Raw genomic sequence first — 23,207 nt, 5'->3', positions numbered from 1 at the left:
CTCACCCGAAGTAATGAATTGTTGTTGTTGTTGTTGTTGTTGTTGTTGCTATTGCTGCTGCTGTTGTTGTTGTTGTTGTTGTTGTTGTTGTTGTTGTTGTTAATAATAATAATGATAACACGAAACCAATTTGTTAATTAATGTTAAATACTGCAGAACAGGGCTGTTAATCGGTCGGAAGTAAGTTTTTGGCGAAAAAAAAGTAAAGGGATAATAAAAAGATTCAATGATCTTTGTCTCGACGTTTTTATTTGAAGATACGATAGCATTTGTTGAATTAACATCGGAATGCGTTATCTACGATATTGAACTTATATTCTTGTTAATATCTTGAAATAATGCATGAAATAAGAATGACGACTCAAGGACTAAGTTGTACATAGTTGAAGTGAAAGAAACAGTGAATTAGCCTGACGATAGGCCCAGCGTTGCCTCCCTCCCTGCCACCGCAACCCGTTGACCCAAGTAATTGGAAGTATGTAGCCTTGTAATTAGTAGTTTATTGTAGTTTAACAATGTCGATTCTCAATTGGTACCAGTAATAGAAACGAACAAATTTAGGTTAGTGTAGTTTAAGTTTAGATGCTTTGCCAGCGACAAGTGTAAGGGAGAGAGAGAGAGGTAGTGAGAAATATCGAAACGTGTGAGCCTCGAACAGTCCATCGATCAGTTGCGTAATAAATGATGTTTTGTATATGAAATATTTAAAGGAAGGCAAATTGACTGAATAAAAATCAATCTGCAAACAATTCAATTTGAATTACCCATATATTTATTAATCGTCGCTATTATCAATATTGATCATCCGTAAAGGTTTCATAAAAATTAGTTACATGTGACAATTAAAATATCACGGTCGATGGTCCAAAACTAAGTTATCCAAGGTCTCGGTTGTTGGATCTATAATACTTCAGTTCACAATTAGACGCAAGATTTAACGATAACACTTGAGGAACATTGACTGATCAACAGAACACAACGATAAATAACAAAACTGAACGACTTACTTTACTATTACTACACGAGTACACGTAAGACGGAATAAATAAATTATATAACAATAGACATATTTTTCTTAAACTATTTCTATACTTATTAGAGGCACGTTTTGGTTACTTTCTTAAAAACATTAATAATACTTGGGTTTTGAGAAATGAAAAAGAGATACGTAATTAAGTAATAGTGATTAAGTTATAAAGCCTTAAAAATTACAAATACTATAACGATCAGCTGCTGTGAACACATTTTTGATATTAAAGCTAAACATTATCAGACAATTTTAGTTATATTGCGATAAAAAATGTTTTCTCGATAAATGCTGAATTATTATGTAGACCGATGACCTACACAGCTAGTTGATGATAACGATACTTTATTGTTATCGATCAAAAAATAGGTATAAAAAACGTATTTTCATAGACGAAAAAATGACAAATAAATAGACACGGGAAAACATTTTTCTTCACTAAACTTGTTGAGATAAGACTTATCAGAACTTCTAATCTAACATGTATTAATATATATAAACAGATTTGAGAGCAAATACTGAGCAGTTTTTACGTTGCAGCTTGACAATTATTATCACGCACTGTAAGTACTTGAAGTATAGGAGCGTGTTGCTTATATTTTGCCACTCAGTCGTGCTCCAGAAGTTACGTCAGAAGTTACGTAAGACGTCAGCCGGTCGTATTATCCTCTGTGGACGTCAAATCTAAGGAAGAAGACGTGGCAGAGGCAGCTGCCGGTTCAGCGTCAAGAGACTCATTCTGTAAACAAGAGTTATGAAGCTGTGAAAAAAATCGATCTTCATAAAGTCTTCGAGCATCGAATCATCCGCAGTGAGTCGATACAAGAATTTTTTTACTCAAACTCTAAACATCTTCCCATCTACCGATACCCTACATTTGTAATACTGTCATTAAATCGTTAATTACCATTTTTTCTTTCCACTTGAAACTTCTTTCTCCCGATTCATTAGACGGTCTGTGAAAAAAAGAAGTAATCGGCTTCTGCCAATCCGGTGTCTCTCGAGGACAGTACGAATTTCCACTGGAATGATCCTTACCTGATAAATAATTGGCAGAAAAGTTTTTAACGCGTACGACAAATAGATGTTTCTATTATTTCCGTTCATTTAGAACTCTCACCTTTTCCTTTGTCCGCAAAAGCATTCGCAATAACCATCCTTGCCGATACGCCGCCTAAATTTTTCCGCGGTGCTTTGGCTCCGGCGGCTTTAATGGTAAATAAAAACAATCGATTCGGATTATCAATTCGTACTTATTGGATGGCGTGAATTATAAAGTTGTAAACTGCGATAATAACCACTCACCCCGCGTAACTCCTGCGTCTGCTCTCGTTCTTACCATTATCTCGTAGTACTATTGCGTGTCGCGTGTGTCAGAAATTATGATTACACTTATACAAGTTCGATATCGATTATGAAAAAACGAATCAGTGACGCAATGAGTATCGTACAGTACGTATGGGCAAATAGTCAACAACGGTGCCGACCTTCGAGCAACTGACAACTGTAACGCGTGCGTTGTACGCTTATCGAAAATCTCGGTTACTGCCCGCGACTAACGGTATTTTGCCAATTTCCGATCAAACCACCTGTCCGAAGACTTTTTCAATACAAAATGACAGACAAGTAGTCGGTTCGAAGTTTGCGAACTTGGTGATAAAACAAAGGCAAAACAAATGCAAAACAAAAGAAGAAAAAAAAGAAAAAAGAAGAACACCATGGTCGGAAACGAACATATTCAACAACGGCCAGCGTGCGAAATAGATGACGCTCGCAACGTTCCTTACCGCCAATTTTAAACTGATCGATCGTTAGCAATCTCGCGTCGAGAGATCGCGGTTCTATTTTTAATATCTATGTCACAACGATGAAAACGTGAACCAAATGTATGCACTGTTTGAGTGAAAATTTCGTGCAAATAGTAAAATCTCAACGCGAATCAAAGCGTGATGTTTTATTCGTGGATCAACGACGCCGGAGTTTCTCCTCTTGACGAGCCACCTTTCGAAGGAGGAAAAAAGTCATTTTGACACGTATTCGCTCCCTCACCAGGTTCCCGTCAATGCGAACCCGTCTCCGAGACTTCGGACGCCAACCTTTCATTGCCTACGTGGCCGCCTGGGTATCAGCATCGGAACTGAAGAGGGAATAGAATACGCCTACCAGATTTATCAGTTTTCCGTCAATTGCTTTGCGCGAATCGATACGGTCGGGCTCATTGTCAATCGATTCGTCGTGTCGTGAATATATCATCATTGTTGTGTTGTGTGACGTTCCCGCATTCGGACACACAGGCAAATAATTCTTTCAATCGAGAATTATCAATTAAAAAAAAAAAAAAAGAAGAATAATCGTAACCGAGTAAGTATATTGCCGTCGGCTTATCACGCGCTTACAGCGAGATAATATCGTGATAAAAGTCAAGTTTAACAAAACAAAAAACTACGAGAAAATGAAACACGAGGTTGAAGTTATTAACGTTAACGTAACGAAACATCAGGGAAAAAATCATTACTATATAATTTCTGAATGACTTTCAAAGAATTGGATTTATTAAAGTAGAATTAGATGTAAAAAGTTGAAAAAAAAAAACATTAAATGCAAGGCGACGGAGAGAAAAAAACAAAATCCCACTGATAACGGTCCGACCCGCCTCATCTTTTATAGTTTGTTCTATGGATTAGGTCATAATGATTCCCAGGACCGTTTAAAACCACATCTATCAGCCGTTGGAGATTATGTTACACTCAACGCACACAGCCAATAAAGTTATTTTTCTAATCAGTTCAATATTAGAGATACAAGTGGTATTCAACCGTGAATAGGTGTTATTGCTTTATTAAGTGCGATTGTGAATGGCTAGTTGAAGCGAAGAATTCTTTAACTATAGTGCATACACATTTTTATTGATTTTGTTTTTCTTTTCACAATTGCAGTACAAATTGGAAAACAAAGCAAGACAATGTCGAAGGATAAAAGTCTGTTGTCAGGCGTGAGCAAATTGTTTACGGAGCAAACGCTCGAAGACATAATACGAAAAACAACCGGCGAAAAGGATGTTGAAATACTTAGCTGGGATTTTGGTGAGGCGAGCAAAAAGGGCGACGGTTACTTGTCTATTGTGGACAGAGTCACTGTTAAAGGCGAGGCTGGCGGCAAACCGGCAAGTGTATCGCTCGTCGTTAAATCGATGCCGCAGAATATTGGCAGGAGGAAAACATTCAGAAGTAAAGACTTCTTTTACAATGAAATCATCTGTTACACTGAGGTAAACACAAATTTCTTGAACACCCTATGTCTACTCTATTTGTAATATGATTCTAACATTTTTGCCAGAATAGAGTTTGAAAAGTTCTTTTTTTTCTCTTTTCAGATCTTTCCAAAATTCAACGACTTCTTGCACTCTAAGGGCTTGGCTGATATGATCATCGTACCTCGTTGCTTGGCAGCGGTCACAGATGGAGAAAACGATTATCTCGCTCTTGAAGATGTCAGTATTCTCGGATTTGGTCCTGTGACTCGGCAAAATACGTTAAATTTGTCGCAATGTGAACTGATACTGAAGGCTTTGGCGAGATTTCACGCTGTTTCATTTGCATACAAAGATCAGAAGAAAGAAGAATTTCAAAACTTAGCTGACAAGTTGCTAGAAACTTATTTCACTCCTGAACTATACAAATGGTACATCAACTTCCAGGTCAGTATTCGCTTGCTATCGCATCTGTTTACCGTTGTCATCGGTATTGTCTGCCGTGTAGTTAGTGAATCGCAATTTTTAAAATTGGTCCACTCAAACTAGAAGAAAAAAAAAAAGATTCAGCTACATTTTAATTGTTTAATGAGAAAACCCGTTCACAGCTGACAATTACAATAGAGATATAACAGCTGAACGATTTTTACCTTTTGAAGGTGATAGAGCTATGTCTGAGAAATATCACTACTCTAGGTACACATTTGTTGTTCCAGGGAAGACTGTTCAAAATTGCTAAGGATGCGCTAGCCAAAGAATACCCAGGTAGCAAAGCTGAGGAGAAATTTAATTCCTGGTCACGTCGAGATTTCTACTTCAAGAGCGTAGATTTCTGTAACAAAGTATCTGCTGCAACTTCAGTTATAACGCAGGGGGACGCCTGGGCGCCAAACTTTTTAATTCGTCAATCGGACGGTGATAAACATCCAACTGCTCTTGCACTAGATTTTCAGCTCTCGAGAGCCGCAAGCCCAGTTCTAGATACTTCTTTCTTCATATACACATGCACGGAAAAAAGTTTACGCGACGATCATTACGAACATTTACTGAAAACGTATCATGACGAGATCAGCAGGAGTATCAGCTTGCTGGGATCAAACCCTGAGAAAATCTATCCTTGGGATTTATTCAGGAAAGAGGTACGTGTAAGATTCAAGGGTTTTAACTCTTCTAATTTAAGGATCTAATTTCTATTCATTCAATGACTGTGTTGTGCTTCCTTCAGGTCCAGGAATACAGCCTGCATGGAGTTAATTTTGCCATTGAGGCCGTGCCATTCTCGTTACTAGATGCGGATGAAGCATTTGACTTGAATATAATCAAGGGAGATGAGGCAGTTGATATATCTGATGTTTGGACGATAGAACCGATAAAATCTAAGGAAGGACGACGCCGGCTTGCCGACACCTTAGTTCACGCTGTGGAAAATAATTTTATTTAAATGTTTCGCCGCATAGTTTTAATATATAGTAAAGAAAAATTGAAGTACACTTGAATAATCGAGTTAAATCGGGTTTGAAACGGCATAATGTCGGTCAGTATTCAAGAAGCGTAGTTTCCAAACCAACGTTTCTCTTGGCAGGATGAATATACTTTGTATAATGCACACTGTAGTTAAATAGAAAGTATTATTCGACGTGCTGCGTTGTGTTATATTATCTGTTGACGAAAAACGATCAATGAAAATGGCATAAGTTAAGAAACTAAGTAAAATTTGTCATTCTGTTAATCTTTTGCTAATGGGTAATGGGAATATAAAAATACAGCAGCATATATTGCAGATTTGCAACGTAATGAATTAAATAGGTAGTTAGATATCACTTATAGTATAACCGTTATTAAAAGAGTATAATATAAAATTAAATTTGGTTCCGTCCGTTGGATGTATGTTCTTATTGCATAAATCCTTTCCTGTTGAACAGAGAGCCGGAAATGTATGTATGTACACTAACTTACGCATGCCGCATACTTGTCAATTTAAACTAGATAACTGATGACAATATCGCGGTTCAAAACCGCGCGTGCATGTGTATATAATAGAAGTGGGCAAATGTTTAATTTCGTTTTTTCTTTTCCTAAATCCAATCAATTCATACGTATTGTAATATATTGTAAAAATAAAATTCCTAGTAATCATCATATGGGCTGTTCATGCAGAACATTCGTCCTGATTGGACGTATACGTTGTGCTATCTTTTAGATTCTAATTGTTAGAATTTGAAAAAATGCTACGTTATACTGTTTTTATCCCGATCAGTGTTGAAAAATGATCGTTATGCAACGAGCCGCGATCACTAAATTATCATATTGAAGTTAGTAACGTTATCGTAACGATTCATGCCGAGGAAAAACGGTTATTTCGCCATTTTGGAATTGTCCGAAATTTAGTAAATCGTAATAAAACAAAACACACTCGTATTTCGATATCTTAGTTTTTTCGAAAACACTGTAAACTTAATGAAATAGTGATTTTTTCCCCAATGTTTCGTTAGGATAACGTTAATAACTTCAACCTCGTAATAAATTCGAGAGAGCAAACAGCGCCTAATTCAAATACACGAATGAATTCGTGTAGAAGTTAATTCGTCGGCTCTTGAATATTCCTCCAAATCCTTATCTTCAATTCTCAATTAGAGCACATCGAATGGTCAATCTCTACTAAATCGATAAACGTATCCACGTCGCATCATTAAGCGGTGTATCAGCATAGAAAGTGTAAATCTCTCGATGCTACGACTAATGACTCGTTCAAGGAAAGTGGAAATCCCAGTTTCCTTTTTCGAGGCCACCGAGTTCGGTTGAATGAGTGAAAGGCAGAGCGAAGTACGTGGAATGAATGTTCCAAGCTTCTGTTGCTCGGATATTCGTCAAAGTCGTTGAAACATTCATCAATTCTAACGATTCAATTAAACTTATGCGGTTAGTTCTTCAGTCAATATTTATTTATGGAATAATGCTAATGTTTCGCTTACACTCTGCTCTTATCGCAGTGCCGATTCGTATATTTTCCGCGTGTATCTCGATTGTTAGTACAGAGATCAGTGGAAATACCACTTGTTTCAATATGTGCTTTGGAATTCTGCTGTCAACGCCCACAGCTCATGAGTATTGTATTACTGATTAGTGGGGCTTGACCCTGGGATATTTGATGTACACTCCAACATTGCCGCTTTGTGCATTCTCGGTTGGAATTATAGAGGTCCTTGATCCGATTCCATTCTATGATAGAATATTTTCGCAGTTTCAGTACTGACGCTAGAAGAACATGACAAAGGACGAGAGTCTTCTGTCCGGTGTGAGCGCTCTGTTTACCGAGAAAACGCTCGAAGAGAGCCTTCGAAATGCAACAGGGGAAAATGAGGTGCAAGTATTGGGATGGGATTTTGGAGACGCGAGCAAGAAGGGTGACGGCTATTTGTCCGTCATCAGCAGAATCAAGGTGAACGGCACAGCTGGCGGCAAACCGATCCAAATATCACTTGTCGTCAAATCAATGCCGAACAATTTGGCAAGACGAAAAACTTTCAGGAGCAACGAATTCTTCTATAACGAAGTTACGTGCTATACAGAGGTAAATATACTTTCTTTCCACGTGCTCGTACACAGATTTAATTTCAATGATTCTGCGTACTTCAATTTTTGAGGAAATCTCATTCACGTTACAGATATTCCCGAAGTTTCAAGAGTTTGTCAAGTCTAAAAACGCAGGAGATTTGCTGATGGTACCTCGATGTTTTGCGGCGTTAACGGATGGCGAGAACGATTATCTCGTGCTGGAAGATGTCATTTCGATCGGCTTTCAACCTCTGGCTAGACAAAATTCGTTGCAAGTGCAGGAATGTAGATTGATATTGAAAGCACTGGCTAGGTTACACGCCGTATCATTCGCCTACAAGGATCAAAAGAAAGAGGAGTTTCAGAGAATAGCAAATCGTTTAATTGAGACTTATTTTACTCCAAAACTGTACGATTGGTACAAAGGTTTTCAGGTCGGTATATCTTGTCAGATTCGACAAACCCAATAATACTCCGTTATGAAAATTATTCAGACATAAATTGACCAACGACAGAACAGATTTCTACTCAACCGATCCATTTTTCTTTCAGACCCTTATAATAAACATGGCTAAAGATGCGCTAGCTAAGGAGTATCCAGGCAGCGAAGCTGAGAAGCGCTTCAACTCCTGGACAGGCCGAGAGTTGTACGACAAGAGCATAGATTTCTGCAACCGTGTGACGGCGCCAACTTCGGTGATTACTCAGGGTGATGCATGGGCGCCTAACTTCATGATTCGAAAAACTGATAGAGAATACCCGGATGCTCTTGCCCTAGATTTTCAGTTGGCTCGATGCGCTAGCCCAGCTCTAGACGTGTCTTTCTTCATCTATACCTGCACCGAGAAACCGCTTCGCGACGGCCATTACGACGAATTTTTGAAACTCTACCACCAGGAACTCGGCAGAAGTATAAGCATGTTGAAATCGGATCCTGAGAAGCTCTATCCGTGGGACACATTTATGAACGAGGTGAGTGTATTTTTCCAGTATTAAAATGAAAAGTGTAACTGAACGATGACCGGATTTCTCAGGATTTATTTCGAGACTTCTAATCATTGCGTTATTATGTTCAGGTCCAAGAGCAGAGTATCCATGGGATAAATTTTGCTCTGGAAACTGCACCGGGAGTATCACTGGACGAATCAGAAGCATTTGACATGGATTCTATAGAAGGAGATGAGCCAGTCGACGTTAGCGTAATCTGGAATTTAAAGAACCTAAAAACCAAGAAAAGCAGATGCCGTCTTGCCGAGACCATCATGCACGCAGTGGAAAAGAATTATATATGAAATTTAGGTCATAGCTTTAGGTATAAACAAACTATATGATAATTAGTTTAGGAAAATTATTAGGAAAAGCAATTCTAAATGAGGATCAATTTCCGTCTCGCCACTGTAATGTACTTAATCGGTATTTCGAACAAAGAGATTTCTAACTATATTTTAGTATATTGGAAGGAAACTTATCTTCGTTGTATCTTATGATAAAGTATTATCTATTTTTATACGAGTATGATTAGATAAATGAATTTTTATACATTGCTTCCTAACGTCAAGTTACAGAAACATTGAAAGAAACGGAATATGTCAATCCCGCAAATACGTATAAATCCGGTTATAGCAATAAAACTATGTGGATCCTTTAATTCAATCTGATAAGAATGTATCTTGAGATGCAGAATACGATTTCATTTTCTGAACAGATATGATATTTGTACGAAATTCACCTCCGATTTATCGTACGATAACATTTATAATCTTTTTCACCGGCAATTAACAGTGTCCGAGAATCATAATTATCTGGTATTCGAACGCGCAATAACGTGAACAATAATGACAGTGATAAATAACATACAAACATGTTTCACAACCATCCAAGGGCTTGAATGAACAAATGAATTTATTTTCATCTTATCAGCTAGACCTAAATAAATATGTATGTACAAAGCTCAGCTTCTAAAATGCAGTAGATAATCTCTCCCTCTCTCTCTAAAGGTACTCTCTAAGGTAGTTATCCCCCAAACGGACCCTATTAGAGAACACTCCGAAACTTGGTGGAAAACTAATTTCAGTGGTAATGCTTATTTATTTTCAATCTCAGATCAATTGACCATCTAGTTTCAGAGATATGCGTGTTTAGAATTCGCTACTATTGCTCCTCTTATACACGGGGGTAATGTACAATGCCTTGGAACGGGACACAAAATCGCTTTGAACTCATAAACCACATTGAAGAAACGATCGAAAAATATAAGATAATAATTTAACATGCCAACGATTGACCTGCCTCAGTCTGAGGCAAATTGACCACATAGTATGAGAATGATCATTGTCAATTAATTTATAGGCCAAGCGTTTCGCCATGATTATTAGGACTCATGCGTGATTGCAATAAAGTTTTCCCCCACACGCTGAGTAGAGCGACGTGTAAGTTATACCCAAGTTGAATTTGCAGCAATTTAGATACAAATTTCATGATTTTCACATCCGCTGCAGTTCAACAAAATTTCTACGTACGGCGTCAAATTTGTAATATAGTTTTGATAACAGAAATTTGAATATTTCAGTACCGGTAATCTCATATGGGAATTATGGAGAAAAACAAAATCCTGTTGTTCGGTGTCAGCGATTTGTTTACTGAAGAAACGCTTGAGCATATTCTACGTAAAGTATCTTGTGAGAAAAAAGTCGAAATACTAAGCTGGAACTTTGGCGTCGGAAGTAGCAAGGGTGATGCCTACTTATCGGTCGTCAATAGAATCAAAGTGAAGGGCATCGCAGGTAGCAGTCCAACTGAAATATCACTGGTCGTTAAATCAATGCCAAGGAATTTGGGCAGAAGAAAAATGTTGAGAAGTACAGACTTCTTTCGCAACGAAATCACTTTTCATCTTGAGGTATTATTTTTGCTGATATTGTGGTTTTTCAATTACAGTTTATACATGTTGTAACAGATTAAAATTCATCATTCTTTATGCGCTCATTTCTAGCAAAGTAATTCTTATCACAGATATACCCAAAGTTTCAAAACTTCCTGAAATCTAAGGATATGAGTGATTTCATCATTTTACCTCGTTGGTTGGCTGCTGTAATGGACGGATTAAACGATTTCCTTGTTATGGAAGATGTTAGCATTATCGGATTTAGCCCAGTAACTCGTCAAAAAACTTTAAATCTATCGCAATGCAGTCTAATTCTGAAAGCTCTAGCCAGATTTCAGGTAGTCTCGTTTACCTAAAAAGATCAAAGAAAAAAAGAGTTTCAAAAACTAGCACATCAGCTGTCAGAGAGTTATATTACTTCAAAATTATAAAATTGGTACAAAGCTTACCAAGTTAGTACGCACCTTACCTGTTCATCACTTTATCAATTTATCCAATTATGTAATAATTACTTTCAGCATAATAGAAGTGGGCAAATGTTTAATTTCGTTTTTTCTTTTCCTAAATCCAATCAATTTATTAAGCAACAATTTTACTTCATTTCAGTCGATCCTACTGCATGTAGCCGAGGATGCACTGACCCAAGAGTATCCAGGCAGCGAGGGTGAGAGGCAATTCAATTCATCAATTCATACACAGGCCAGGAATTGTACGACAAAGGTGTAGAATTTTGTTGTCGCTTTGATAAGCCAACTTCAGTGATTAATCATGGTGATACATGGGCCTCAAATTTTTTGATTCGCAACTCTGCAGGAGAAAACCACATCGCTCTTATGTTAGATTTTCAATTGGCGCGATGTGCGAGCCCAGTTCTGGACACGTCTTTCTTGATTTATACTTGCACTGACAAAACATTACGGGACCAGCATTATGAGGATCTCTTAAGGCTTTACCACGACGAGCTTAGCAAAAACATCAGCCTGCTAGGATCAGTCCTAAAAAAGCCCTGGGACATCTTCGTGAACAAGGTGTGTCAGAAATGCAGAATATTGATCAAGATTTACTCTGTTTTTTCTATTCTTTAGGTTCAAGAACTAACCGTACATGGTATAAATGCTGCAATAGAAGCTGTGCCATCTGCAATGCTAGATTCGTCAGAGGTCTTTGATTTGGATGTTTCCCAAGGAGATGAAAGCGTCGATATTGCTGAAATTTTTTCATTGAAACCGATCAGAACTAAAGAGGGAATGCATCGACTGGCCGACGTCATCTTGCATGCAGTTGAAAAGAGATATTTATGAAATTCTGTTCTCTAGTTATACTAAGATATTAGATACCATAAATATCTATCCTCCAAACTCATTAGACAGTATCTAAGGCGCCTAGCTAGCTTTCAAATTACATTATTTTATAGAGAGAATAGAATTGACGAGGAACGATCATTTGATGGATGAGGACGAATTACTTTCTGCTGGTATATTATGAAGGAAATTGAACAATGACGAAGCACTAGTATACCTGGGATCAGTAATAGAGAAATTTAGAAAAATACTGGGAAAGTATATACAATATCATTATAGATAATATAATTTGAAGAAAATTAGTCCAGCTTTATCTTTTATACATTATTTTTATTATAAATCCTTAGTGTTAAATAAAATATAGACATTCTGTACTCAACTATAATATTTATCTTTGAAACTTTAGATATTAACACGACTCATTTACCACGTGTTTTGAGGACATGTATGAGCGCAGAAAAATTTGAAATCTGATCACAGTTTTAATCATAAATTACAATAGTATTTTTATTCGGTTAAAATGAAAATTTAAGATTTACTATTATAATATATTGAATATTTAACCGAATAAAATGTGCTTGTATAGCCAAAAAATATATATATGTATATATATACTTACATATAACATTAATAACAAAATTTTGTGTCTATCATAACTTATACAAAATAAAGCTCAAAAACCATGATAGGCAAATTTAGTCATGTAGTTACACTCATGTTTACAGAGCATTTTCTATTATGAATGGTAAATTCACAATACATTTCTAATGGCATATTCCACACAAGGGGAATAAAATACGCCTTGATATTGCATTGCTTGGTTCAACATTCATCAATAGTGCAACATTCATTCAGTCTCATGCACTTGTTATCAATCGTACATATAAGGTTTCTTAGCGTACAAAGCAAATACAATTTGCCTCATCTTGCATACCTGATTCATTGAGTTGGTTGAAAATCGTGTCCCGCTCTGTGACTACGCAGTTTGCCGATGTTTGTCATGGATCCCTATTTCGCTGGCATCGAATACAGTCGTGTCGTCTTCGTCTTCGTCATCCAATGGCAATGGCCGCATTTCAACATCTTGCCTGTGCGCAAGGACACCGTACTTTCGAACCATTTGAGTACGATTTTTGCTTAACCTTTGAAGATAGAAAATACCGGATTAGCAATCTCAAAAATTACATTAAAATTGTTTTCTTTTCGCTTACAGCTCACCTTACGCAACGTAGGATAATATAGGCGATCACGAGTACAGTCAGACCCATGAAAACAGAAATGCCACGCCACAACGCACCTGTGTTCACAGACAAATTTGGGCCAAGTATTTGAGGCTGAAAGAATTATATACCAGAATATAGGCGAGCTGTTTGCAAATACTGAAATGTATTTTATGGTACATACAACGACTAGAGCGATACCTGTATCGTCGTTTGTGGGGCGGTGACGTTCAAATCAAGATTTGCCTCCTTTTTGACTTGATCAGTTAGTAAGGTTACGGTTCGATTATCTTTGGATTTAATGCCGCTATTACTATCTTCGACATTTTGGATTGGGGAATTTTTCTCCTGTGATGAGTTCGTAAGTTTTGAACTACTAGAGTCTGACAATTTCGAATCATCAGTGCTTTTAAAAGATTGTACTGGAACATGTTTCGACGGGTTACCAGCCCGCGATTCAGGAATCGACTTTAACAAATTGCGTTTTGTAATAATCAAATTATCATCACAATTTGTTATCGTTATACACAAGCAATAACACGTGATTACTATGAATTTCAAATTTCGACCGGCAACACGCTTCATTCTCTTCTGACATTTAGAATGGAATCAGAAGAAAAAAATTTCACACGATATTTGGTATTCGTCAGCACTCGTTGACTGGCGTTGACCGCCGTGACAGGTTCGAGCTTTGATACAGACAGAACTTTGACAATTCTCGAGGCGCGTAATAACGATTCAATTCCATCATTCCTTATATTACATGCCGTAAATACATGTAAAGATTATTGCTAAAACGCGAACAATCAAATAAATATCTTCGTCATTCCTAAACTATTATTGTTGAAATTTTATATCCTCCTAAGACAGAATTTGACGGCTGATCGTTGCTATAAATATTCGTACATACATTGTGAAAAAAATATTTCAAATTCTTCACGGTGGCCATCTTGATTTCGTGAGAAGCGTTTGAATTCGTACGTCAAGTATTCTACACGAATTGTACAAACCCGTGGTACAAACTTTTTTTTTTACAGATTAATCCAAGCTTCTAGCTGATATAGACTATCGCGTGACAAATATTTATACGGAAACGTATTATCCATCCAAATGTCAAATTCGAAAAGTATGTTTCGATATTCAAAAGCTCTTTGAAGAATATCATATTTGTGACCTTGCTGAATGACGTCACGAGTCGGGAAAGTCAATTTGTTTTTTTCAAACACATTAGATAACTCGAATTAGTTTAACGTAAATAATTCAGACATATTTCTCTGCAGTTTCATTGTCGATTTTCTGAGCATTCGCTTTGATCTAATTACGTTGTGTTAGCAGTAGGCATCGATTACCTTCGGTAGGGAGTCCGTATCATAATTTTAATCGTTACTACATATATTGTGGCAAAATGGAACAGACGCCACATACTCTAGATACCTGCAGGCCACGGTGTACATATTATACATAGGTATATGGATAGGTAAATGCGAAATGATGTTAACGTGTGTACGATATTCGCTTGTGCGTGCGAAACGTATGTAGAAGGTTAATAACCAATCGGAACAGGCTAATACGTAGTTGTGTGTATCTCGAAGGAGAAACGCGACAGTTGGTCAAAGGGATCGAACGCAATAGTAATATCGTTGTAAATATTCAAAAGCGGGATCGTGCGGAGGTGAATTTCTACTAATCATCCGTAATTTGGAAATGGTGCGTAGTCAGCGAGTGGCTGGCTCCGATTCGCAATACGGAACGGCTGACAAGTCGTTGGATCTGGTTGTGAATTTTCAAGAGTCAAAAACAACAAGCGAAGGCGAAGAAGGGCAGCTGTCATCAGGGACGGCAAACAGCTGTTCCTCTTGGAAAAGTGGTAATCGTACGACAGAAATGGCGCAAGAAGACAACAGTCCCTGCTGCTGGAACAATTTACCCAGCGTCATTTTATTCGAGATATTTTCCTACTTACCTCACGACGAAAAGATAAAAACATCACAAGTAAGCTCGCTGCCAACTTAAAACCGCAACCCGTACTTACGGTCACCCAGATACATAGATACTTTCACTTTCTATTCCCATTGTATACAAGTATTTTTTATTTTATTTACACTTTGCATAACGTACTCGAGTTTCATTTATGCAACTGATAATTCGAAAATTGCGGAAATATTGGGAGAATTTATTTTTTAAACTTGGCACCACCAATTTCTTGACAGAAAAAAATCTGCAGCCAACGTCGGCTATAATTATCCAAAATAAATTGACTTTAAACCGACAACTTGGTCTATATTTATTATTTGTTTTATTATTATTTTTATCATTATTATTATTATTTTCAGGTATGCAGAAATTGGAGGTACGCCCTTTTTCACCCTTGCTTTTGGAAGAAAATTACATTCACTCTGGACGTTAGGGACGAGGATAACATTCCGAGAGCTCGGTGTGTTTTTATATAAGCCGTATCCTAGTACCTGAAAGTATATGTATCTTGTCGCAACAGTAAGATTGAATTTTTTCCCATTTTTAGATTCTTGGCCAACTATTTTTCACACAGCGTTCGAGAAGTTATAATAAAATGTGACACCACTAGTTATTTTGTTGACGAGACATCCAGACTTCTTGCTAAATTAGGCACCAATGTACATCTTTGTAAACTTTACTTAGAGCCGACCAGCTGTACTTTTGATTGGCCAATGAGACTATTGATCAACAGAGATGAAGGGTACGTACTTAATCTTGTTGATTTTTTATTATTTCGTACAAAATTCAGTAACAGATTGACGTCTCCTTTCAGACGGCTAATCTGCACACCCGTGCTAGAACCTCTTTTAGAAATTGTCAAAAGAACAATATCCCTCCAAGCCCTGAGTCTGGGATGTGTGGAGGACCTGACCGCCAATTCGGGCGTAATTTTGGACGCGCTTCAATACCACCATGCAAAAAGTTTGACTCACTTGAGTCTAGCATCCATAAAAGAGGACCCTGATGGCTATATTCTGCTGGAATTGGACACTTTTATATTCAGGTCATTTGCAAGGCTCTCAATACTGACCATAGACTATGACAATGTCAGCGACACTTTGCTCCAGGCACTAGACAATGGTTTGATGGAACGACTAGTGATCCACGTGCATGGCCTCGACGACGATCATCCTGGCACCACAAATAACGCCTGGATGTTATTCGTTAACAAAAAGTAATCAGAAGTTCAATATTACCCGTATGCATGACTGCTCTTGTCTCGAAATAATTGTCATTTTGTTTATTCCGCTTATAGCCCACGCTGCGAGCTTCGTCTCAATATGCTGCACTCCTACGATGCGGTCATTGTTCTAGATTCAGACATTCTGAGACCAGCGATGCCGCTAGCAGAACTCAAGGTACTTTTTTGTGAGGCCGTTAACGTCACAGCTTTGCACCAACTGTCCAGCTGGTACTCGAAAACTCTAAGGTCTGTTGTCTGGATCGATTGTATAGATCTGAAACCATCCCTGCCAGCTACTTACGAGTCGAACAGGTAAGATTCACATCTACAGCTCGATGCCAGTTTTCATTCAGTCTTCTTAGTTTACCTGACCGTTATATACTGTTTAAAATAGACCTGACCCCTTGGTGCTCATTGCTTGGACCTGCACGAAACTAATGGAGCTGGTATTTCTTGGATATAAGTATTTCCAAGACGATCTATTAGCCATCACTCGTCTTCGAGGATCGACGTTGAAACGACTTGAATTCGCAGAGCGGGATATTTTGATCGAATCATGTTCAGCCAAAGCTACAAAGAATGTAAGTGTACAGCGTTCGACGTGAATTGATTTTTCATCGTAAATTGAATTCTCTGTTGTCTCAAATTTTCAGCTTCTCAACTGTGATCGCCCAATGCTTAGAGTACATGTTGGTCTTATATTTGCTATAATCTGACTAATCGAAAATGAAACGGTTTTTCCAGGAAATTAGTGAAATAATGGGTGGGTTTTGGCAGCCATTGAGTGACGCGGAGTTACCGCCTGTCGTTATGGATCCTCTAACTGGCAATAGCATTGAAGTTATAATGCCGATGGTTCTAAGAGATCAGAAGTAAGATTCCGATGAGAAATTCGTAAACCATGTTTTCTACCACACCATCTATCAACAGAAGCCATTTCTGGGGACTACACATCTCAGAAACACAGGCACTAAGTCATATCCTTTATTTTTCTATCGATTTATTTTTAAGAAAGGCATACGATTCTCAAAAATCTATGATCTGGATGCGTTTACACGTTTGACAAATTTTTTCAAATTCTCAAATCCCAAGACCCGATAATCTAAATTTGACACTTTGTAACTCATCTAGTATGCCTAACTGCAGAATATGTACTTCAAAGAAGTAACGAGTCCTCTGAAAAATATTTATCAGGTATAAATTGTATTATGGAATTTTGAAAATATCTCATATAGCCATGTCAGACATACTCCAAGGTTATTAATCATATAATAAATCTATCTCTGCCAGATTAACAAAATTTTTTGGCAACGAGCAGTAATTCTTGGAGTTTCTGTACAACAGTTATAAATCTGTAATTTGATAATAACCTATTTATAATTGCAAAATCGACGACGCTATTGTTTTTGAAAATTGATCGTTATTGCAAACACAAACGCATCCTAGATTAAATTTCGTAGGGAGGATATTAAAATGAGAAGATCTTGCGTCCGTAATGTCAACTGCGAGTATGATGAAATGGAATATTTTTAAAATAAATTACATTGAGAATTGTTATTACTTAACACCTTGGACAACAAGGCTTCGATACAGCCTCTTGTGACTCGGACCCATTACACAGGGTAACTAATTAAACGTAAAATCTTAAAATTTAATGTTAAACTCGCACTGACCTTACGGAATGTAAATAAACCGAAGGGGAAAAAATCTTCCAGAGCAGGCTCCGATATTCCATTTATAGTTAGAGGCGTTAATAATACTTTTCCATTAAACTGGGAATGTAGTATACTGCTTAATAATATAATAACAAAAAAAAATGAAAAAAATAAACAAAGAACGCAAGGCCAACCGTAAGTAATTTATAATTTTACGAAATACGGAATATTTTAATGAGAACTTGAAACTTTAAAACGAGGTAAACATCGTTTGGTAAAAAAATCAAATAGCTATCCGAGGTTATTTTTAATACCAAGACCAATCGGATTGGCTTTTCTCACGAACAGCTAAGCATTCGTGAAAGAGCTAAGAGCGCCGTAATGCCAAGAATGTTGATATCCAAGTTATTTATGTATTTCAATAATTGATAATCTAAATAGAGGCAAGGACAAAAGTATGAAATATAAAGCCTGAAAAATTATCTTCAACTATCTTTTTGCGATATAAACTTAGCAAGTTAGCATCGTAAATTAGGCATTCTTTGCGCTGCAATGTTCCGGAGATACAACAATCTTTTTTTCTACCGCGCTCTTAGCAGTCGTTACCAGCTAATATTGTTAATGAAAATTAGCTGTCAATATTGTAACTTTAAAATGTCGAATCTTAAATATTTATAAGGTGCAATACGTATCTATTTCTGTCGTGCGATTCAAGCGAGATTTTGAATGTTTACAAAGAAATACCCGTTGAACGAATAGATACAAAACAAGGAGGAGAAAAAAAACAACGCCAATCATATGTATACCGTTTATTCCGAGGAGCTATTTTACTTTTCGAATCCTTGTACGATTATTTAATTGCATCAATTGTTTATTATTCTTATAACTACATACATCTTTTTTTTATTTTATATGTGAATCTTCTACATCTCACGTATTAAACGTCGCGTACGTTAGTGTTATCTATAAAAAAAAAAAATCAATGTATGCTTGTTTGTTTGGAAGGAGTAATCGAGATCGACGCAGCAAATGAAAAATGAAATAGAATATTACCTTCTATTATCATACATACACATGTAATAGTTCAGCTGTTAAAATGGGCCTCAATATGTACCTGAGTCGCGTTAAGAATAATTTTCAATATGAAAATTTTGCTCGCGACGCCCAACAAGAATAATTCTAAGTCCGTTAAGCGTATGCGCGTGGCAAAATTAATCCTCAGATTGATTTCTGCTGCGTTTGATTTTGGCACCCGCATGCTCCTAATACCTCGTTGCTACACTTACCTCGAATATGAAAATGCAGAGAATGAAGCAACGAGATTTAGCAGTTTGATTCTGATCACGTATATGAGAAATAAGAAAAAAGAGTACTAAAGTAAAATAAATAAAATAATTATAAAGTGTGATGTTAAGTATAGAGTGGAGTAAAAATTGTTGTTTGTTAACCGTTGGTGCTGTATTATTTTTGTTAAATTTGATTCGTTAATTACTTTTTAAATTTAACAACCGAAGTCATAACAACAAGTGTATTTAACGGACGCGGCGTCTAAGAGAAAGAATTTAAAAAAAGTCTTGTAAAGTTGTTTAAGAACGGAACGAATGATATAAAAAATAAGAAACAAATAATAAGATTTAAAAAAAATATGCAGGGATACCCGCGCGTAGGTGAATAACGTGATATAAGCACCGTCTCTATTATATATTGTACAAAACTTCCAGAAGCCTGCACGGTCTTTTATGTAATAGTAAAATATTAAACTATTACTAACTCGAGACAAAATCATATAAGACTGAGCCTACAAACATAAGTAAAAGACCGTGCTGAAATAAGCTCATATTCATAGAACGTGACTGAGAAAACAAACGAAAAAGTTACTGTTTTGCTTTCAAGTTTATACAAAGCTAGTATCAAAAGCACAAACAATAATATTTTATCATTTTAACTTTATACATGAGATTGAGAGAAACAAAATTCATCCAATTCTATTCATACTCCCAAATTGGATTGGTTTGAGTTAGTAATGAGAACATATACATATATGAAGCACAAGATGAGATGATATTATTTGAAAAATTTTACTTCAACCGTTCTGTGTCTGTCATAATATATAGTTATCATTTTATGAATATGTGTTATGAGGGACGGTGCACAAGGTAGTTTAGATCTGAATATGCCCAATTCCAGCTCACTCGAATGTGATCTCCTGAATAATAAACTGTACAAACAAAAAAAAAAAAACAAAAAAGAAACAAGCCTGCCCATATCAAAAATGGTGTAAAATAGAAATCACAAATTGTGTAGAAAAAATTGCAAAACATGCGAAGATCTATTTTTTGAAAAAACTACTAATATGTATATATTTTTACTGCGGCAGGCCTTAGCAAGATATCTCTACTTGTACATAATGTCAAGATGACAACTGTGATCATTATTAATGATGAAGAACAATAAGAAAAGGAGGAAAATATTGGAAGTTTGTTGAAAAAGGAAACAAAGATTAAACCAAAAAAAAGCAGGTGTCGAGTGAGCTACTATTTGAACGTAAAATTGGGCTGTTATTTTCAACATCTGTGATACAAAATAAATAAAAAAAAAAAAAAAACGTAGAGGAATACTTGAGAGGCTCCTTGCGCCATGAAACGCATATACGTGTTTAATGTCAAAAAGATTGCTAGACGAGATAAGGCTGTATCGTGTAAATGTTACCGACATACTGGAAGCCGCAGCACTTTGTAAATGCTATTTAACATATGTATCTTTCCTCACTTTCTTGTTATCCTTAGTTTGGATTTTTAATATCAAACTTGCTGGCGTATGTCAATGAGACGACAGAGCTACTCTCTCATCTAGAAATCTCAAACGATACGAACCTGTTTTTAAATATTGTACTACGTTGTTAAGCCTGTTGATGAAGGCAGTTCCCTCAAAAATCTTGATCGTCGATCGTCAGTAAGGTGTAATTTGATTGAAAATGAAGTCAATTCAATTCAATTCAATGCATTCCATGATTAACTATTTTACTCGACTCATCAGAGTTTTGTGAGGGTTGAATATGTCTTGGCCTCCTTTTTAAATAATATATAATAACACAAGCACAGTAGATTTTAGGATTTTCAATTAAATTACACTGTTACACTGGCATGTCGATTAGAGGTGTGCCATAAATTGTAGCATGAATATAAATCACACGTGGTCAAATAAAATCGAATTTTAAAATAGTTTAACTCCCAGGATGCTTGCCGAACTCGAAAGTCAAATAAAATATTTTTACTTACTTTAGTTTAAACGTACGACTCCGATTTACTGTAAAACCACTCAAGTATTATTCGAGATTAAGTACCTACGTATATTGCTCTATAAAATTTTATTTGACCACATTCAAATGCGAACAAAAGCAAACGGCGATCCGCAATCAGGTCTAAGTCTCTAGACGTAAGCCGAAGGGCCTCCGTAAGCAGTATTATAAGTTCCTAAAGACTCTACGCGATTTAGGTGATATATATGTATATTTAAAAGAATTAAAAAAACTACAACGCGTTTTAATACAAACATACGCTATATTGTATATCGTCGTATCACTGAACCTTTAAATCGTCGGTTCATTCCATTGTGAGAAATTTGAAATCAACACTCTTGCAAATTAGTTGGAAAGTGTGTAATTGAGAGAAGACTATAAAAAAATGTCCGAACAAAATAAGAAGAGAAGAAGACAAAGTTTTTTAGACTTGCAAATACTTGTTGAACTTGCAAGACGTTATTATTATGTGAACTTTACAAAAGAAAATTGTTATTGTAACGCAATGTCGATTTAAAAATGCCATTACCAACCCGCATACTCTTATCTATTTGATTTCAAGCTTAAATTTCGTTGTTTATACTTGCAATTAAAATATAACAATTGTTTTAAATTTTTGTTCTTGATTTTAAATTAAAGTCTCCCGAAGCGAAGTAAAATACAAGCTGTAGCAAAAATGTGTATTTTTCAGTAAAAACGAAAGCAAAAAAGAATGTATTATGCGTGGTAAACATTGTCGCCGGAATCGTTCAACCGACGTCAAATATTTATAATTAGAGTCTTTCAGCAAACGTTTTAGACTTTTTTTTGTGTTATTCAAATATCTTGCATTTTAAAAAAAAAAAGCTGTCTTATTAATTGCACTATGTTCAATCGCTAAGTCTAATGGTTAATAATATAGTATATGGAATGTATAAAAAAAAAAACCGGATCAATACAGTATTTGTGGAGAAAAAAAAATTTTTGATTGAAGTTACGGATACGAATTTGAAAAAAAAAAAATTATTTAACAAATTTAAACATTTTTTGTCAAGGAAACCGACTAATTGCAACGTTTTTTTCTTCTTCTGTAATAAATATTAATCAAAATCTTAAAAACTTGAGTTATGTGATTCCAACTATTTTTTTAAACTATTACTACTTACCGGTTATTTTTGAGGAAAACTGTATGAATAAAAAGTAAAGAATTTTATTCGTACAAATTGTATTGTTGCACATATACATATAATGCATACATTTTATGGGTAATTGTACGATTATAGTAAGAATATATACATATATATACATACACACATATTATATGTAGCAAAAATTTCACATTGATATGATTTTTTAATTTTTTTTCCTGCAAAACAACATTCATTCAATCGAAATTAATGTTAAATCGAATTATTTACCATCAAATCATTTCGAGATGTAACTTTTTGCTACGTGTGAACACACACGCACACATACACACACATACACACGTGCAAACGTACGTATTATATACATATAGGTATATAAATATATACACGCATGTAGTAAGAATTAAACAAACGAAAACGAAGAAAAAAAAAAAAAAAAGAACCTCAAGAAATGTATATCTATAAATAAATGATGTATGGCAATTAAAGTTATTGCTGTGATATTTCTTTCGTCGTTCGTTCGTTCGCTCATTTATTCATTTATTCATTACTGAATTTCTGTCTTGTAATATTATAATTTAATGTAATCATTGTGTTTCTTTAATTATCGATGAAATTTTTGAAACGATATCGAAGAAAAGAGGTGAATAATCGTCGAAGGAAAGCGTGTAACGTGTGTAATTTGACGTAA

The 23,207-nt window shown here is 36.0% G+C and overlaps 6 protein-coding genes across 7 annotated transcripts; 4 read left to right on the top strand and 2 right to left on the bottom strand.

Annotated features, from left to right (window-relative positions):
• Nucleotides 1–749: 749 nt before the first annotated feature.
• LOC124219687 (PCNA-associated factor) lies at nt 750–2,680 on the bottom strand. Its single transcript, XM_046627633.2, has 4 exons — nt 2,333–2,680; nt 2,148–2,234; nt 1,935–2,065; nt 750–1,766 (listed from the first exon to the last, which is right to left on the bottom strand). Exons 1-4 carry the CDS (start codon nt 2,367–2,369, stop codon nt 1,677–1,679), a joined length of 345 nt encoding a protein of 114 aa, XP_046483589.1. The 5' UTR covers nt 2,370–2,680; the 3' UTR covers nt 750–1,676.
• On the top strand, nt 1,705–6,416 carry LOC124219948 (uncharacterized). 2 transcript variants are annotated; one of them, XM_046628215.2, is made up of 5 exons: nt 1,705–1,838; nt 3,964–4,295; nt 4,401–4,724; nt 4,994–5,416; nt 5,503–6,416. In XM_046628215.2, the coding sequence occupies exons 2-5, from the start codon at nt 3,990–3,992 to the stop codon at nt 5,716–5,718; spliced, it is 1,269 nt and encodes a 422-aa protein (XP_046484171.2). In that variant the 5' UTR covers nt 1,705–1,838; nt 3,964–3,989; the 3' UTR covers nt 5,719–6,416. The 2 variants fall into 2 exon arrangements, with proteins under 2 accessions (XP_046484171.2, XP_068992405.1); XM_069136304.1 differs by lacking the exon at nt 1,705–1,838 and adding an exon at nt 3,039–3,388.
• Nucleotides 6,417–7,010: 594 nt separating this feature from the next.
• On the top strand, nt 7,011–9,344 carry LOC138191004 (uncharacterized). Its single transcript, XM_069136305.1, has 5 exons — nt 7,011–7,196; nt 7,519–7,848; nt 7,943–8,266; nt 8,385–8,804; nt 8,909–9,344. Exons 2-5 carry the CDS (start codon nt 7,543–7,545, stop codon nt 9,122–9,124), a joined length of 1,266 nt encoding a protein of 421 aa, XP_068992406.1. The 5' UTR covers nt 7,011–7,196; nt 7,519–7,542; the 3' UTR covers nt 9,125–9,344.
• A 140-nt stretch (nt 9,345–9,484) lies between these two features.
• On the top strand, nt 9,485–13,183 carry LOC124219683 (uncharacterized). Its single transcript, XM_046627627.2, has 5 exons — nt 9,485–9,770; nt 10,402–10,731; nt 10,845–11,054; nt 11,388–11,744; nt 11,802–13,183. Exons 2-5 carry the CDS (start codon nt 10,417–10,419, stop codon nt 12,015–12,017), a joined length of 1,098 nt encoding a protein of 365 aa, XP_046483583.2. The 5' UTR covers nt 9,485–9,770; nt 10,402–10,416; the 3' UTR covers nt 12,018–13,183.
• On the bottom strand, nt 12,327–14,109 carry LOC124219682 (uncharacterized). The gene is made up of 3 exons (XM_046627626.2): nt 13,439–14,109; nt 13,236–13,351; nt 12,327–13,159 (listed from the first exon to the last, which is right to left on the bottom strand). The coding sequence occupies exons 1-3, from the start codon at nt 13,820–13,822 to the stop codon at nt 12,994–12,996; spliced, it is 666 nt and encodes a 221-aa protein (XP_046483582.1). The 5' UTR covers nt 13,823–14,109; the 3' UTR covers nt 12,327–12,993.
• Nucleotides 14,110–14,334: 225 nt separating this feature from the next.
• LOC124219676 (F-box only protein 33) lies at nt 14,335–22,986 on the top strand. The gene is made up of 7 exons (XM_046627617.2): nt 14,335–15,229; nt 15,571–15,671; nt 15,759–15,953; nt 16,026–16,427; nt 16,509–16,748; nt 16,831–17,017; nt 17,181–22,986. The coding sequence occupies exons 1-7, from the start codon at nt 14,942–14,944 to the stop codon at nt 17,310–17,312; spliced, it is 1,545 nt and encodes a 514-aa protein (XP_046483573.1). The 5' UTR covers nt 14,335–14,941; the 3' UTR covers nt 17,313–22,986.
• The last annotated feature ends 221 nt before the right edge of the window (nt 22,987–23,207 follow it).

Source organism: Neodiprion pinetum, chromosome 5 (assembly GCF_021155775.2).
Source record: "Neodiprion pinetum isolate iyNeoPine1 chromosome 5, iyNeoPine1.2, whole genome shotgun sequence".
In the NCBI taxonomy this organism is placed as follows: domain Eukaryota; kingdom Metazoa; phylum Arthropoda; class Insecta; order Hymenoptera; family Diprionidae; genus Neodiprion; species Neodiprion pinetum.
Note: the sequence above shows the minus strand (reverse complement) of the source record. Positions and strands in the feature narration are given on the sequence as shown.

Bases quoted from the DNA above. Each gene is read 5' to 3' on its own strand.
- LOC124219687 (XM_046627633.2), bottom strand. From the start codon at position 2,369: ATGGTAAGAACGAGAGCAGACGCAGGAGTTACGCGGG. The intron at 2,066-2,147 runs GTGAGAGTTCTA...ATTATTTATCAG, and splicing joins TTTTGCGGACAAAGGAAAAG to GTAAGGATCATTCCAGTGGA. The intron at 1,767-1,934 runs GTAATTAACGAT...TCTTGTTTACAG, and splicing joins TCAAGTGGAAAGAAAAAATG to AATGAGTCTCTTGACGCTGA.
- LOC124219948 (XM_046628215.2), top strand. From the start codon at position 3,990: ATGTCGAAGGATAAAAGTCTGTTGTCAGGCGTGAGCAAATTGTTTACG. The intron at 4,296-4,400 runs GTAAACACAAAT...TTCTCTTTTCAG, and splicing joins AAATCATCTGTTACACTGAG to ATCTTTCCAAAATTCAACGA. The intron at 5,417-5,502 runs GTACGTGTAAGA...TGCTTCCTTCAG, and splicing joins GGGATTTATTCAGGAAAGAG to GTCCAGGAATACAGCCTGCA.
- LOC138191004 (XM_069136305.1), top strand. From the start codon at position 7,543: ATGACAAAGGACGAGAGTCTTCTGTCCGGTGTGAGCGCTCTGTTTACC. The intron at 7,849-7,942 runs GTAAATATACTT...TTCACGTTACAG, and splicing joins AAGTTACGTGCTATACAGAG to ATATTCCCGAAGTTTCAAGA. The intron at 8,267-8,384 runs GTCGGTATATCT...TTTTTCTTTCAG, and splicing joins ATTGGTACAAAGGTTTTCAG to ACCCTTATAATAAACATGGC.
- LOC124219683 (XM_046627627.2), top strand. From the start codon at position 10,417: ATGGGAATTATGGAGAAAAACAAAATCCTGTTGTTCGGTGTCAGCGAT. The intron at 10,732-10,844 runs GTATTATTTTTG...TTCTTATCACAG, and splicing joins AAATCACTTTTCATCTTGAG to ATATACCCAAAGTTTCAAAA. The intron at 11,055-11,387 runs GTAGTCTCGTTT...CGAGGGTGAGAG, and splicing joins AAGCTCTAGCCAGATTTCAG to GCAATTCAATTCATCAATTC.
- LOC124219682 (XM_046627626.2), bottom strand. From the start codon at position 13,822: ATGAAGCGTGTTGCCGGTCGAAATTTGAAATTCATAGTAATCACGTGT. The intron at 13,352-13,438 runs GTATCGCTCTAG...TAATTCTTTCAG, and splicing joins CCCCACAAACGACGATACAG to CCTCAAATACTTGGCCCAAA. The intron at 13,160-13,235 runs GTGAGCTGTAAG...CTATCTTCAAAG, and splicing joins ATTATCCTACGTTGCGTAAG to GTTAAGCAAAAATCGTACTC.
- LOC124219676 (XM_046627617.2), top strand. From the start codon at position 14,942: ATGGTGCGTAGTCAGCGAGTGGCTGGCTCCGATTCGCAATACGGAACG. The intron at 15,230-15,570 runs GTAAGCTCGCTG...TATTATTTTCAG, and splicing joins AAAAGATAAAAACATCACAA to GTATGCAGAAATTGGAGGTA. The intron at 16,428-16,508 runs GTAATCAGAAGT...TTCCGCTTATAG, and splicing joins ATGTTATTCGTTAACAAAAA to CCCACGCTGCGAGCTTCGTC.